The following is a 17,525-nucleotide window of genomic DNA, read 5'->3' on the forward strand; positions in this document are numbered from 1 at the left end:
TTTTTAATTGTTCTTAAGATTAGAAAGTTCTCTAAGCTAAATATTTTTCCACAGTTGCCTCATTTTTCTCTTTTTGACTAGATCCAGTTTTGATTGACACTGGCATGTATGCAGTAAGTGTCCAGTGGAACCACACTGGCAGCGTGTTAGCTGTGGCAGGCTTCCAGAAGGAGGTCATGCAGGATAAAGACATTAACGTTGTGCAGTTTTACACTCCATTTGGTGAGGTAAGTGTATTAAAGTTTTTTCTTCTTTCTTTCCTTTTAAGTGTGCAGAGAGAATGGTAGGGGAAAAAATAGAGGAAAAGGTATAAACCTGTCACATTTTCTTTTATGGACATTTTGAGTAATAATGATGAGCTATCACGTGTATGTTTGATAAACATCTTTATATTATAAGTCTGTTGTGTTTTATTATAGAATTCATTTTACAATCCTGTATGATCTTATAATTTTATAATTATAAAAGGAAATGTTATAATTTTGTGCATTTAGAAAACCAGAAGTTTGACATTAAAAAAATCACCATGGAATATTTATTTAGAATATTTTCTGTGATCTGAGTATGTATCTCTTCACAATTGGTTTTTGAGTAGTTTTTAGTGTAATGTAGTTGTTTCAGTTTCATTTTTCTAATTTTGTGTGCTTATTTATTAAATATACTTATCTGTCTGTCCTTCCAAATTTTTCATTGTTTTAATTTGTTGTAGAGTAAGCAATTATTTGAAGAAAACTTATTTTAATAATTAATCTTTGGTGATGCTATATTAAAATATAAGCATTGATTGTTTTTTTTTTTTTTGAGTTGGAGTCTCACTCTGTCGCCCAGACTGGAGTGCAGTGGCTGCTCCCGGCCACCGCAGCCTCGACCTGCTGGGCTCCGGCGATCCTTCCGCCTCAGCCTTCCAAGTAGCTGGAACTACAGGCATGCACTACCACGGCCGGCTAATTTTTTTAAATTTATTGTAGAGATGAAGTCTCGCCAAGTTACCCAGGCGGATCTCGAACCCGCGGGCTCAGGCAATCCACTCACCTCAGCCTCCCAAAGTGCGGGATTACAGGCTGAGCCACCGAGTCTGGCTAGCATTTATTTTATAAGTGCACATATTATACTTCTCAATAGTAACTACATTTTACTAATAAAATTTAATTTTTCAAGATAATTTTCTGAAGTAGCACTGGAAAATGTCAAGTAGGAGAATTAGCATTTTGTGAATTTTAAAGAACTTAGACAATGAGAGCTTATTAATGTTAGGGTACGGAGGGTGAGTGTGGATGCATGGGTGGGGAAGTGCAGCACTGCCAGAGCCAGCATGCCGAAGGTGTGTGCTGGCAACCAGAGATTCGAATAATGCAAAATTTGTAACACATAAAAAGGTGAAAGAAGAAAAGATTTATTTAAGAAAGGTTCACACCCCACAGACAGGAAGTGGGCCTACACTCTAGATGAGTATGGCCCAGTAGTCCCCCCACAGCCCCGGATTAAATCCTTTCCCCTGGAGGTGTTGCAATCAGGTAGACGTGACCATGACTTCCTTGTTGACCACTTGTGGATGTCTTGGAGACTCTGAGGGGCATCCTGGTCACCAAGCACTGAGTATACAATGGGTTGATACTGGTCATACATGAAAAATTTGAATTTCTAAAAAGACAAATTACAATAGGCCGGTACCAGTCATGCTTAAGGAGTCTGTGTTTCTGAAAAGACAAAGTCAGCAAAGTTAATCTTTACCTAGAGCATGTATTTCTCCTAGACATAGTTTCTACTTTCTCATCATTGTGTTAGGGTTTAGGAACAAGATAAAAAATGGATTTCTCCAGGACATAGCTTCCACTTTCTCATCATTGTGTCAGGGTTTAAGAACAAGATAAAAAAATGGATTCCCTCTCTTGGTCGTCCTTTCAATTAATAACTAAGCTTTATATATTTTTGCATATCTTATTTTCTAACCCAATACTATATCTTCTCCCTTCTGGGTACTCTGTTAGTTTTTATAAATTCACCATAGACTATAATAGTAAGTGTTTTTGACTACATAAAAGCCTGTACTAGTTGTTTTAATATTAATATTTTTCTGTATTTTAACAATTTATGTAAAGGTAAGAAATAAGAAATTACGTCTGATGCTTTTGAATCAGTATCTCAAAGTTACCCAGTAGAATGTTCTACAGAGAGTAACTGCTTTCTGTACATTGTCACCCAACATTTATGATAAGATGTAAAAGCTAAGAAAACCAAAAGCATAGTTTTCAGGGTTCCTAAATAATTAAAAATAAGAATTCTAATTATTTTTATGTTTGTAGCCTCATTCTTAATTCATGTTCATTATTGGTTATTTTTGTTGTTGTCATTGACTTATTTATCTGTTTATTTTTATTAGTTTGGCCTTCTTCAAGTGGAAGAACATGGCCTCCAAGGCCTATTTGTTTTATCTTGCCAAAAATGTGTCAGTTGTTAAACTGAACACTCTAAGTAGGTTTTGGTCCAGTTGTAATTCAAAGTATCTAGCATAGTTCCTCAGGGCACAGTAGATATTTTTTGAGTGGTGAATACATGGGAAATTTATTTTTATTTTTAATTTTTTTTTGAAACAGAATCTCACTCTGTCACCTAGGCTAGAGAGCAGTGGCGTGATCACGACTCACCACAGTCTTCAACTCCAGGGCTTGAATGATCCTCCTGCTTCAGCCTCCCAAGTAGCTGGTACTACAGACGTGCACCACCAGTCCCAGCTAATTTTTCTGTTTTTTTGTTACCCAGTCTGGTCATGAACTCCTGGCCTCGAGCAATCCTCCTGCTTCATTCAGCCTCTTAAAATACTGTGATTACAGGCATGAACCACCATGCCTGGCTATTTTTGCATTTTTGTTTTTGTTAAGATAGGAAAGATAACTTGCAAGGAAGTTACCTAAAGATTTAAACTTAAATCTCAGGGAAGAATTTGTTTTGATTCTGAGGACTAAGTTCTCCTGGTTTTGTGCATTGTGGTCTTAGCCATTAGCATGAGGTTTGTAGTCAGGTTGATCTGGCTTTGAATTTTATTTCCATAGTGTAATTTGACTTAAAGAAGTTATTTCACCTCTAAGACTCAGTTTATTTATTTTATGAAATAAAGATAATACCTCATGGTGCTGTTGTTAAGGTTAAAGGTGATAACAATGAGGAAATGCCTACCACAGTGTCTGGCACTTAGTGCTTACTAAAGTTCCATTTTCTTTCCTTGCTGCTGCTACTACATGACTGGTTTGCAGTTAGGAAATGACCTTATGCTCCTCCCACTATGGAGGGGCCAATACCAAGAGTCCTGTTGTGAGACCTTCCTCTCCTCTTTGGTTTCATACAGGCAGCAAGACAGAAAGATTGGACCCTTTTAGGTTAAAACTGTGGGGTTTATTTTCCATTCGTTTTCCTGGCAAAATGGAGTTCAATATGTTTGCCTTAGTCTGTTATGTGCTATTATAACAGAATACAACAGACTGAGTAATATATAATAAAGAGAAATTTATTGGATCACTGTTCTGGAGGCTGAGCAGTCCAGCATCAAGCCACCAACATCTGGTGAGGGTCTTCTTGCTGCATCATCAGATGGTAGAAGGCAGAAAGGCAAAGAGAGGGCAATAGAGACATGAGGGTGGGGAGTGAATTAGCCCTTTTATAGCAGCAGTAATCCCACCCATGAGGACAGAGACCTCATGGCCTAATCACCTCTTAAAGTCCCATCTCAATACTCTTACAAAGGCAGTTAAATTTTAACATGAGTTTTGGAGGGGGCAAACATAGCAATATTAAATTGACTTTGGAGGATATCTGCTTAAGAACAAGGAGTACCAGTACAATTTTTTGAAATTCTTGGGATGATAACTGTTCTGCTAATAAGAAGTATAGATGAAAATGTTTATCTTTTTATAGTCTCACTAAAAAAGTGTTTGTATTCATTTATTCACTCATTAATTCAGTCATAAAACATACTATGTTAGTATATGAAGAAACTAATTTGAATGTACAATATATTGATTTACTTAACAAATATTTACTAAATATCTGTTTGCCAAGTAATCAATTAAGGGATAAGAAAATAAATGTGAATATGATGCAGGTTGTGCTGTCAAGTAGCTCATTGTCTAATTCTCTGGAACCTTAGAAGTAGAGAAGAAGGCAAGACTCATTGAGGAAGGAATATTTGCATTGTATCTTGAGGAATGAGTAGCAGTGCTGCAGGAAGATAAGGAACAGTAAGGCTAGGGGAGGAGGAAAGGCAAAGATTTCAGGCAGAAAGAATATTCTATGAGCATATGAGGCATAGTAGTTCCCTCATGAGTGGGCACCCAGTAATTATGGCTAAGTAGTGGGCTGTTAAGCCAAAGAATGTAGTTGGGCCAGATGGGAACAAGGCATTGTATGCCACGCTAAAGACTGTGATGGTGGGGAGCTATTAATTTTTATAAAAAATAATTAAACCTTACTTTAAAGTGAGTAGGATATGATCAGATTTGTGACCCAGGAAGATAAGTGTGATGACAGAATGGAGATTCAGTTGGGAGGGCAGAGGATGCAAATAAAGAGAGAGATAAAAGGCAAAAATTGAAATTAGGAAGCTATTACCATCAAGAAAAAAAGGAACCATGGAGAATGAGTAAAAGCAATGGGATGTGGTAACTGTTTGCTTGTGGGACATAAAACTATATATGAAAAAGAGAGGCAAGACTTCAGGATTTAGTTTACTAATACAATATTTCATTGATTCCTAAAAGTATAATTTTTTACAACTCTAAAATGGGGAACACTTTATAATCAAAGTTGTCAATAGGCTTTTTCTTTCCTTAGTTTAACATAAAAATAAAGATGTATGTTTTAATCTGTGGCATCATAGATTTGATGAAATTTGATGTTGACGTCTTTGTCTATAATTTATAAATCTCTCCTATTATATTCTTGTTTTTTATTATAAAAATTAAAGAAAATGATTTTAAAGTGAGCATTAAACTTTCACAATATCATTTTTATATCACTTTTGATCTCTGTGAAGAGATTGGTGGTAATTTGTACTGAGTTGTGATATTTTAGGTTAAATATAATTCTTGTTTTTCAGCATTTGGGTACTTTGAAAGTTCCTGGAAAGGAAATATCTGCAATAGCTTGGGAAGGAGGTGGACTGAAAATTGCACTAGCTGTTGATTCTTTTATATATTTTGCAAATATTCGACCTGATTATAACGTGAGTATTAAGAGCAGTTATAAACTAAACAGCACTTTTTACTAAATAATTTTATTATAGTTCAAACTATATTCAAAGCTGTTTTGTTTTAGAAGCTAGTGGAAAGGAGGCTTGTGTGAAGACCTTAGAATAAATAAACTTTTCTAGGGTACTATATATAGTTAGGAAAATTACTCCATGAGTCAGTGACTCAGCAGGAAATAGATGAAACACTCTGATGTAGGACTTATTGTAGAGGTGTGTAGGCAGGGCTAAAGGAAAGCAAGGGATGATAATGCAAGCACCCAGGGATTAGCAACAATAAGAAGCCGTCACCAACCCTGGACCCAAAGAAACAAGGCAAGGGAGTAAGGTGCCTGGAACTCACTAGCGCTATTGCTATTACGGGAAGGGCTGATCTGCAGGGGGGTACGAACACTGCCACCTGGCCAGGCACAGAGGGATTGAACAATAAATATACCACCTCCTCTCTTCACCTGCTGATGTTGGTGCTTTCTATTGGCCAATCCCAACTGGGAGCCAGAAAGCAAGGTAGCCTGGGGATGGAGTTCATAGAAATCAGCCTCCAGTGCTCAGAGCAGGGTAGAGAAGGGCAGAGAATGGGCCAAAAGGAAAAAAAAAAAGAGAATAAACAACATAATATCTAAGTAATATTTAAGTTTAGTGTTTGATCTAAAACATGGTCTGAAATGTGAAATTGGTTTATTAAACTGTTTGCCGTGAAAAATCTTATATATTTAATTTTTAAATGGCAAAGCACCTTGGAAAAATAGCTGACTTTAGGATTAGGTCAGAGAAAATACCAGATAAGCCTGAAATTGTCTTTTAGTGTAAGTAAGAGAGTGCTCAAACAACAAAAGAATGGGGGTATGTCAGAGGGAAAGTCAACCTGAAAGAGCTTTCAATAGCCAAAGCTAGAACAATTTGAGGAATAAAATAAATTATATAGCATTTTATTAACCGACATTGTAGAATAAGTGTCCAAGAGTTAATACTGACATAAATAAATTATTTGAATAAATAAATACATGCTAGAGAAGAAACAAATTTTATTTATTATTTTTTTTTTTTGAGTCAGGGTCTCACTCTGTTACCCAGACTGGAGTGCTGTGGTGCGACCATAGCTCACTACAGCCTTGACCTCCTGGGCAATTCTTCCGCCTCAGCCTCCTGAGTAGCTGGGATAACAGGCATGTGCCATCATACCCAGCTAATTTTCTGGGGTTTTTTTTGTTTGTTTGTTTGTTTTGTAGATGCAAGCTCTATGTTGCCCCGGCTGGTCTTGAACCCCTGGGCTCAAGTGATTCTCCTGCCTCGGCCTCCCAAAGTGCTGAGATTATAGGCATGAGCCACTTGGCCCAGCTGAAACAAATCTCCCTTATGGAATTATTTCAATTTACCTAGATACCCTTTAGGAAGTAGAGCATAGTTCTCCACTCCCCCAGCTTGACTGTGGGTCTGCATTTAGTTAGTGTTAACTTCCAAAGAGTAGAGTATAGAAAAGGGGAACAAAGAAAGCGGGGGGTTTTTTTTGAAAGTTTTATTTATTTTTTTATTGACAGTAACTTTATATTGGAGAAACTTTGCACCTTGGCCAAGTGATCATTAACATCACCAGTGATGTCATGTGAATATCATGTACTCCCTGATATAACCTGATGAAAAGAGCACTTCACTTCTGTGCTGGTCTTCCTAAAATCATATAATCCTAACCTAAGCATGAGAAAGACAAATCCAAATTGAGAGATATTCTACAACATGCCTCTTTAGTACTCCTCAAAATGATCCTGGTCATCAAAAACAAGGAAAGACTAAGGAATTGTAACGCCCCAGAGGAGCCTACAGAGATATGATGACTAAATATAATATTTCCCAGATGGGATTCTGGAGTAGAAAAAGTACGTTAGGGAAAAATTAATTAAGTCCATAAGTATGAAGTTTAGTTAATAGTAATATTAATTTAGTTAATAGTGATGTTGGTTTCCTAGTTGTGACAAATGTACTAGGGTAATGTAAGATGTTAACAATAGGGGACAAGAGATGAAGGGTTATATAGGAACTCTTTACATAGTATCTTTGCAACTGTTCTGTAAATCTAAAACATTTTGAAGTAGAATGTTTATTTTAGGGCTGGGTGTGGTGGCTCACACCTGTAATCCCAGCACTTTCGGAGGTAGAGGTGAGAGGATCACCTGAGCCCAGGGGTTCAAGACCAGCCTGGGAAAAATGGTGAGACCTTGTCTCTACAATAAATAAAAAAATTAGTCAGGTGTGGTGGTGTGCACCTATAGTTCCAGCCACTTGAATCGCCTGAGGCCAGCAGGCTGAGGCTGAGGTAGCCATGATTGTGCTACTGCTCTCCAGCCTGGGCGACAGAGTGAGACTTCAACTCAAAGAAAAAAATGTTTATTTTAGAATGTAATCAAGGTATAAAAAGCTAAATGTGGCTTAGATTTGAAAAGTCAAACAGTCATAAAAAGTGGCATATACACATATTGGGAGTGTTAGAAGGGAAAGCTGTAAGTGTACAAGTTCCATAATCAATAGATAATACAATATGGGAAAAATAGCAGAGCAGTTACAGCTAAAAGAGTTGTATATGGCTATTTTGGAGGGAAAATTGAGTGGGTGGGGGGGTCCACATTTTATTTTTGTTTGTTTTATATAAGCCATGTGGAATTATTTGACTATAAACGATGTGCATGATGAAAACAAATATAAAAAATATGATTGGAAAAAAAACAAAGTGATTAATTTTGAGTTTTGGCCTGGGGACCCAGAATTTAAACTTTTGGCAGAGATCATTTTATCTATTGTCCCCTCCAGCGATGTTATTGACTATTGAAAATTTTCACCATTGAAGCTTAAATCCTACAAATAACAAGGAATGTTAAACTAAATTTATCTTTGCAGCACATTCTTTTTTTTTTTTTTTTTTTGAGTTGGAGTCTCACTCTGTCGCCCAGGCTGGAGTGCGGAGGCACACTCACGGCCATCCCAGTCTCAGCCTGCTGGGCTCTGGCAATCCTTCCGCCTCAGCCTTCCAAGTAGCCAGAACTATAGGCATGTGCTATCACACTGAGCTAATTTTTTATTTAATGTAGAGATGAGGTCTTCCCAAGTTGCCCGGGTTGGTCTCAAACTCGCAGGTTCAGGCCATCTACTTCCCTAGGCCTCCCAAAGTGCTGGAATTACAGCTTTTAAAAAAATCAGATGTCTTTATTTTAATGAGCAGAGGTATTAAGCTGAAGGTTCAATCCTGTCTTCCATTTCTGAAAGATATATTTTGTCAGCACTTGTAAATCATATATCTGTAATATTTCTAGAGTAAAAAGAAAATAATATGATTTTCCCCCAATGCTAAATATGCCTTCTCTCTTTCTATTTCCCTCTTTTCCCCCTTTCTTTTCTTCCTAGTGGGGTTATTGCTCAAATACAGTAGTTTATGCATATACTAGACCTGATCGCCCAGAATGCTGTGTTGCTTTTTGGGATACAAAAAACAATGAAAAATATGTTAAATATGTGAAGGGTCTCATTTCTATTACTACCTGTGGTGATTTCTGCATTTTGGCTACGAAAGCTGATGAAAATCATCCTCAGGTAGGTGTTCCTTGATATCTTAAGAGATACATGGGTTAGCTATTTGACAGAATTGGGCTATAATTATCTATTTTCTTAAGCATGGTCTTTATTCTGGCAACTGCAACAAAACATAGGTCTCTTGGCCATGTATGTCTAGACCTGTTTTGGAAAACTGTGATTCCATTGGTTTTGTTTTTTTCTTCAATCAGCGAATCATCGGCAGTTTACACTGATTAGTTTAATACTAAAATTGAACCTTTGTCTCTGACATATATTTAAAATATCACAATCCTTTTCCATGTTAAAACTTCATAAGCAAAAATGAACATTCACATGTCTAGTATGTATAAACGCTGAACATATTGCAAAAATTAACACTTATAACAGTTTGGGTAGCTTTTGACGTTGAGAAGTTTACTTTTATTTGGAGTTATATTGCTTTAAAGGTCAATATCTTATAGCATAAAATACATAGCATAAATATATCCTTTAAAAAGAATACCAACAGTTTAAATATTTGCAAAATTATGTAAGTATTTCAGAAAAACACTACCAATATCTTTGGCTGGGTTATAAATTATTTTATCCCATTAAAAAGCATAGTGTTTTTGACTGAGGGTGACTATCTAAACAGCCACATTTAGCTTTATTCTCTCCTGAAACTTGCTAAAACAGCAGTAAAGGTTTTCTTTTAAAAAGTCATAAGCCCATAGGGACCAGAAAGGGAGAGGAAAGGGCAACAAAATTTTATAGGTTAGAGAGTAGGTGAATTCATGGTAATTATCCTAACAGACCTGATAAAGCTGCACCATAAGTCATTCATGGAGAAAACAAAAGGGCATCCAATTTACATTACAGAATCTCAAAGATACACAGGATTTGGGGATACCTGGTGTGGGAGAAAGAAACAAGCACAAAAGTAATTTGGAAGTACCATAGATTATGTAGGAAGGAGAAAATTTAAAAAAATAAAAAGGCATATATAGAAGTAGATCCCTGGGTCTCCTCCTGTACTGAGTTCATAGGCAGCTACCCTTTTCCCACCTATTAAGACTGGGGTCTCACTGCTCTTATTTAGCATTCTACTGGAAGTCCTAACAAGAGCAGTCAGGCAAGAGAAATAAAGAAAAGACATCCAATTTGGCAAGGAGGAAGTCAAACTCCTTCTGCCAATGACATGATTGTATACCTAGAAAACCCTAAAGCCTTCTCCAGGAGATGCATAGACCTGATAAGTGATTTTAGTAAAGTTTTAGGATACAAAATCAATGTACAAAAACCAGCATTTCTATACATCCATAATGCTCAAGTCAAGAATCAAATCAGGAGCTCAATCCCATTTACAATAGCCACAAAAAATTAAAAATACCTGAGAGTACATTTAACCAAGGAGGTGAAAGATCTTTACAAGAAGAACTACAAAACACTGATCAAAGAAATTGTAGACAACAAAGAAATGGAAGAACAACCCATTTTGTGGATCAGAAGAATTAATATTGTTAAAATGACTATACTGCCCAGAACAATCTACAGATTCAATGCAATCCTTATCAAAATACCAGAATCTTTTTTCACAGAACTAGAAAAAACAATACTAAAGTTTGTATGGAGCTAAAAAAAGAGCCCAAATGGCCAAAACAATCCTAAGTAAAAAGAACAAATACAGAATCCTCTTGGCCATGTATGTCTAGACCTGTTTTGAAAAACTGTGATTCCATTGGTTTTGTATCCCCTGATTTTTTTTCTTCAATCAGCGAATCATTGGTAGTTCACATTGACTAGTTTAATACTAAAAGAAAGCCTTTTGTTAAAATATCACATAGTTAAAATATAACAATCCTTTTCCATGTTAAAATTTTCCATGACTTCAAATTACATTGCAAAGCTATAGTAGCTAAAACAGCATGGTACTGGTACAAAAATAGATAGATCAATGGGACAGAATATAGAACCCAGAAATAAAGCCATATACTTACAACTAACTGATCTTCGACAAAGCTGACAAAAATAAACAACGGGGAAAGGACACCCTACTCAACAAATGTGCTGGGAAAACTAACTAGCCATATGCAAAAAAATGGACTCCTATGTTTCACCTTATACCAAAACTAACTCAAGATGGATTAAAGACTGAAAGTATAAAAATCCTAGAAGAAAACCAAGGAAAAATTCATCTGGACATTGGCCTTGGCAAATAATTTGTGATGAAGCCCCCAGAAGCAAATGTGACAAAAGGTTAATTATTTATTTTGCTATATAGAAGCTTTTTAGTTTAATTAACTACCATTTGTATATTTTTGTTTTTGTCAGCCAAGCATCAAGCTTTGAGGTAGGAGATTGGAAGAGTATTCTCAAGAGACCTGTTTAGAAGACCTCTAAAGATACTGAGGTTGGAGTACTGAAGGAAGCAACCCTGCTCATCACCTTATAGTCAAGACCCCAGTCAGTGAAGCTCACTCATAGACAACTTGGTTCCAAACAGCTTTTTAGTGTCTCACTCTTAAATATAAACAGTCATGTTCTCACTTATAACAGTTATCATAATTCTATAAGAAAGGGTTTGGCAATAGTAGGAAACTGCCGAGGTGGGGGCACACTTAATCAATAAGGGTATCTGATCTCAAACCAGGTGAAGTGGGGACCAAAGAGAGGCCCAAACGTTACCTATACAATGACCATTTGTATACCTAACCCTGAGTCGCACTCCACATCTTTAAAATAAAACAAAAAACAAAAAACCATATAGACAAGGATTATCAGACATTCGAGGGAAGCATCTAATCTAACAGATGGTAAAAAAAGAACTTGGAAGAAGCAGAGACTGAGTTCTGACAATTAAGTTCGTGAACTCATCCTAGAAAAAGTGCTACATACTTCATTGCTGTATATTACTATGGTCACCTTTGAGGTACTCCTCTTGGGAAACCATGCACTGATACCAGTGCTTAGTCCACCTGTCCAAGCAATTTTGGAATTCTTTCTCTGGCATGGCCGTCAGAACTATCCTTGTATTACCCTGATGTCCTGAATGTCATCAAAATGTCTTCCTTTCAATATTTCCTTTATCTTTGAGTAAAGAAAAAAGTCATTGGGGGTCAGATCAGGTGAGTAGGGAGGGTGTTCCAATACAGTTATACAGTTTAGTCTACTGGCTAAAAACTCACACACAATGCTGTGTGAGATGGTGCACTGTGGTGATGCAAGAGCTCCTTTGGTACCATTTTTGCACACACCTTTCTCAAGACAAGATTTTCAGTTAAGATTCCTGTTCCTCTATTGATATTTATTTGGTCTGCTGTGCTTCTCACAGTTAGCTGGCAATTTTGATGCACAATTTGATGAATTTTTGCAATGTTTTTGTCAGTTCTGCTCGTTATTGGCCATCCTGACCTCTCTTCATCAATGATGCTTTCTCTCCTGTCAGAAAACTGTTTAATCCATTTGTACACTGCTGTTTTCTTCATGGCTGGCATTATCCCCATAAACTTGAACTAACATCCCTGATTTCACTTCCACTTTTGCCAAGTTTAATAAGAAATTTGATGTTTGTTTGGTACACTAATTCAAGCTGTGACATTCTTGTGATGGCACACAAAAACATGCAACAACAGTATAGAACACCACTCAGCAAGACACTGCCACACGTTGAAATGAACACAGCTGTGAGACACTAGTATACCAAGGTTATGAAACCTTACTGAATTGTTTATACCGTGGTGCCAACATAAGCATATGGTGGCAAGTTGTGAACTTAATTGTCAGACCTTGTGTGCAGGAAGAACACTTCTAAAAATATTTCAAAAGAATTGTCAAGGTTATCTTCAGGGAGTTAAGCAGTATTGCACCCATGAAATAGGAGAAGGACATTACAGAAAGGGAGATTTTTGGATATTACAAATATGACAAAGAAAACTTTAGCAGGAGGATTAGAAGTTAAAATGAAGGCATATTCCTATAAAGTGGAGCAAAAAGATGGAATTAAAAAATAGGAGTGAAAAAATAAGAAAATTAGAGGACTAATCCTGGAAGTTTAGCATTTCAATAATTTTTCTTTTTTTTTTTTTTAGATTAGAAAAAATTGCTTATTTAGAAAGTAAATTAGAGAGAGAGAAAGAGGAGATTCACCTCTCCAAGGAAGGGGAGGGGGCAAACCCAGGAAACATGACCTGGATATTGCTCAGAAAGCGCATGGCTGCACTATAGCTTAGCAAGGTAATGGCCTCAATAATATTTCTTAAAAGAGTGAACAGGCAAGTGTAGGGGAGTATATCTGGAAAAAAAAAAATCCAAGACAATTTCCCTTCAGGCTCTAGATTGCAAATGCCTAGCTCAGTGAATCATAATATTTCCACATCAAGGCACATCATTGTGGAATTTCAGAACAACGGGGAGAAAAAAATCCTTTATGCTTTCAGAAGGGAAAAACAAATTTCACAAGATCAGGGATCATAATGGCATTCAACTTGTTAATAGTAATACAATAGAAATAGCAGTAGAAATTGCCTTCGATATTCTGCGGGAATATAATTTCTCATCTAGAATTTCATATCTTAAGCCACCTATTAACTAAATGTGAGAGTAGAATACAAAAAAGGTGAGGGAGGTGTTCAGAGTCACCAAAAATTTACCTTCAAAGCTTATCTATCTTAGGAAGTTGCTTCAGGGTATGGTTTACCAAAATGAGGAATACACCAAGAAAGAAGAATCAGGAGAACCCAACACCAGTGGTAAAGGGTGTACTAGCTAACAGTTGTGCAGTATGTCCAGTGAGTCAAATGAGAGGCCAAAAGACTCCAAAGGAAATTCAAGAAGATGAAATTAGTAGGCTACCTAATATATTTGAACATTTGCAAAGATGTGTGTGTGTGTGTGTGTGTGTGTGTGTGTATAAAACTAGGGGATAATTGGGTAGTTGAATTAGTAGTAAGTGCATAGAAAACCAAGTAAAGGAAAAACATCAAGACAATTATTAGCACAGGAAAAGCAAAATATGCTTGAAGGGAAAATAAATTATAATATACTTGATGACTTAGCTGAAATTAGCATTTACATAGTCAAAATGATATCACTGTTTTTATTCATTATAAAAACTTTTAGCTGAAGTGTAATAAACATATTCAACTCTTTGATCTGACAAAATTACGTTAAAAATGAAAACATGGAGAGATGGAAGTGTGCTCCTGGGTTGTGGGGCAAGGTAATGTGGGCAAAGGAGAAGAAAGCAAGCTTATCTTTCACAGTGAAGGCAACAGATAACGCATTACATTGAAACAAAACAAAACAAGAAGCAACACTGTAAACATGTATGTAGGTTTGTGGACGTAAATTGCAAAAGGATGAGTTAAAGGGAGAAGGAAATCGGAAGATGGGGGGACAACCATTGTTAGTAAGAAGTCTTGTGGAACTATTTGATTCTTGAAAGTGTGAGCATATATAAATGTTAAAAGCGAAAAGTAAATAAAAAGATACAGTTTATGGTATTTTGTCATATATGCTTATTTTAAGTAGTAGAAGGATAAATTATGACATTTTATTATAATTTTGATCATTTAGTTTGTATTAATGAAATTAAACAAGTTTTAATTTAGATGATAAAAAAACAAAAAGTATTTATGTAAATAGCACATTAAAACATAAAAAATTGGACTATTTGAAATTGCTACTTTAGTCAGGAAAACTAAGTGGAATACTGTTCTTGGTACAAGATACAGAAAAGGTGATTAACAGTAAGAAAAAGTGAAATCACTTTGGAATAAGGTGATACATAGTGTACATTATGCTTGGTTATTTTCCTAGTATTAATCATTGATAATTATTTGTATATAAGTCATTTTCACTAGATTGGATCATGTCTTTTTTGAATTAACTGATTTTTTTTCTGAATTTCTCATGTCATTTATATATTGCTTCAAAGGAGGAGAATGAGATGGAGACATTTGGTGCAACGGTAACAAATTAAGTTAGCTCTTATATAGTTGACTATAGGATTATAAGTGAATTTTTAGCCTGTAGCTGATTAGGAACTTTTTAGAGGTATAAATGATGAAAAGTAGCCAGTGCACTTATGTTTCTTACATGTCCTCTTAAAAATCACAATGTTCCATTGCATTGAGGAACCAGCCTTGGCTTAATTTTAATTCATGTTTCTTTATATTTAATGGTGTATCTTTCTTTTTGTCTGCCATTGCATCTAACAGTTTTATTAATTATTTCTCATTTGGTGATACTTGAAAAAGAGATAAGCATGATATATGTTGAACATATTTTCTTTATTATTCATTAGTGGGATTTCTGATAATCTTTGTTTTATTTGTTCACAGTATGTGCTAGTTCTTTGTAATTCTATTGGTACACCCTTGGATCCCAAATACATTGACATTGGTAAGGAAGTGTTAATATTTATTCCTTCTCCAATCAGGTTTTTGTAGCACTCATTAAAAAACCTAACATTGATATTCTTAATTTGAATGGTATTTTCTAAAACAAGAATGACTATATTTCTTAGTGTGTCAGGTCCAATACCAGTTTATGCCTACTATGGTAGAATTATTAATAATGCCCCATTTTACTCTCAAAAGCATGCTAGTTAAGACAGTAAATTATAAGGTCACTCTGTCTAAAATCCACTATAATTTCACAACTGCTATACTGCCATCATTTGCTTTAAATGGGAAATGTCATTGTGCAAGAATTGGTATGTAGTGTAAAGATTAGTGTGTAATAAGCTGAGGATTATAGAAAGAATTTTGCTATTAAAATACCTTTATTATTAATAAACTGCTTGTAAATACCTCTCTTCTATAAAAACACTTTAGCTGCTTGTAAAAGTATTTGCCCTCTCCAGATTTTTCTAATGAAATCAGTCTATTAATAGGGACAGCTTAAGAAAATTCCTGACTTTTTGTTTTCAAAGCACATTTGTTACTTTAGATTTACCATTCTCTCTATCCGATAACTATAAAAGGTAACCCATTAAAAATTCCAAATTTATTCTAAGCAGGTTTTAAAAATCATGAGCAAGTATTTTGTTGCCATTTCACTGTAACTTCTAAAAGTAATGGTTTTCTTTTGAAGTGTATGGTAGTATATTAGATATAGTATTATGAAAATTATTAAGTCTAAGAAATTGAAAACCCATTGAATTATTTTCTTATGCTAAGAACTAGTCATTTTTTTTCAGATTGGACATTCAGTCTACACAACTAGATATTAATGTTTGCCTTTTATATGTTTACATTTTGCTAAGCTCTTGGGGGTGATAACAGCAAATATGAGAAATAATGACCGCAAAGTTTAGGGTCTTGATAACTCATTTGTTTTCATATATTGAAATATTTCAGCTTCAGGTCCTATATTCATTGCTACATAGGCATATTTATATGTTTTATATATGTCTATATGTACACAAATATGTGCATATATTAGTATTTCTTATTAAAAAGCTTAGCTTAAAATTGTTACAGACTCTTGTCACATGAATATCTTTTACTTGTTAGAAACATAATCTTCTCTAGGGGATAAATTCTGCCAGTCTTCAGATCATATGCTTTTTCTTTTAATATACAAAGTTTTATATAAATAAATGATGATAGGATTAGCCTCAAAGTAATTTTTATTACAGGTAGACTGTTTTTTAAATAAAGATAAATGCAAATCCTTCCCCTTCATAAAATGGCAAATATTTGAGGGCATGATTATTTGTATTTTTGAGTCTCAAAACTGTTTTTGTGGCCTTGCTGGCTGAAATTTTAACAAACAGTGCTTTCATTGGTCTGCAGCAAAAACAGCCAAAGACTCAACATTTTTGTTTCATACAGGTCCTGTAAAATTGCTTTTTTAGGTTTCCGTGCCAAATTTTCATGAGAACTGGAGGCAAAAACAAAAAAAGTGTGTGACTGATAGTGTCCTAGAATGTATTATTTTTGTTTCTCTTCCTACTCTTCCTCTTTACAATTTCAAGAGAAACCTTAAAAAGGACCTTGTGGGACTCACTGTACTCCACATGTAGGAGTTAGGCACCTTTGCAGGACTCTTCTGTTGCACCCTCATAATACCTTTGGTGTATTCCCATCCAAAGTGCTTCTTACTTTGCACTGTGATTATTGATTTTCTTGTCTGTCTTCCCTTTTAGACTTTGAACTTCTAAAATATCTATGCCTAATTAATGTTCGTATCCCCATGACCTAAGCTTTTGCTTGGCCCATAATGTTTACTGAGTACATGGAAAATATTTATTTTCTATCTTGTGAATAAAAATGATAATTCATTTATTTAGCAAACTATCAACAAGTATATACTCTTTCGGGTACCGAACTGGTCATTGGGAATAATAAGAAATCAGTTATGATATTTCCTGTGAAAAGTCTAAACAAATAATTAAAATACAGTTAATCCATTGATCGGTGACTTATTGCTTTCCTGCTGTGTGCTAGGTGTTGTGCTAGGTGCTGAATAAATGGATATTGATGTGTAAGTACATCAGGGATCTCTTTCTACTTAGAGCTTATGAGCTGAGTTTGGAAGGATAAGTATTTCTTCAGGTGATATTTTAAGGAGAGAAAACAGCATTTGTGAGGAACAAAGGCGTGAAAATTGGCTAGAAAGTACCGGGTTGCCTGTGCTTGCAGTCATTTTAGCAGGAACATATGAGCAGCTTTCTAATGATGGTCTTTAACACATGCACTAAGTTTCCTACTTATTCCAGATAATGTTAATTTGATGAAAA

The 17,525-nt window shown here is 35.4% G+C and overlaps 1 protein-coding gene across 2 annotated transcripts in view; it reads left to right on the forward strand.

The window, feature by feature from the left end:
• WDR35 (WD repeat domain 35) overlaps positions 1–17,525 on the forward strand; it is a 75,700-nt gene that overhangs the window by 17,951 nt on the left and 40,224 nt on the right. Inside the window, exons 8-12 of one of the 2 annotated variants that reach the window (XM_021706283.1) lie at positions 82–227; positions 5,090–5,215; positions 8,633–8,818; positions 14,715–14,747; positions 15,121–15,181. In XM_021706283.1, coding sequence (XP_021561958.1) covers positions 82–227; positions 5,090–5,215; positions 8,633–8,818; positions 14,715–14,747; positions 15,121–15,181 — 552 coding nt within the window. The remainder of the gene's footprint in view (positions 1–81; positions 228–5,089; positions 5,216–8,632; positions 8,819–14,714; positions 14,748–15,120; positions 15,182–17,525) is intronic. The other variant, XM_021706284.1, reaches the window with a different exon arrangement.

This window comes from Carlito syrichta, unplaced genomic scaffold (genome assembly GCF_000164805.1).
Source record: "Carlito syrichta isolate Samal-C Ts95f unplaced genomic scaffold, Tarsius_syrichta-2.0.1 Scaffold315402, whole genome shotgun sequence".
Taxonomy (NCBI): domain Eukaryota; kingdom Metazoa; phylum Chordata; class Mammalia; order Primates; family Tarsiidae; genus Carlito; species Carlito syrichta.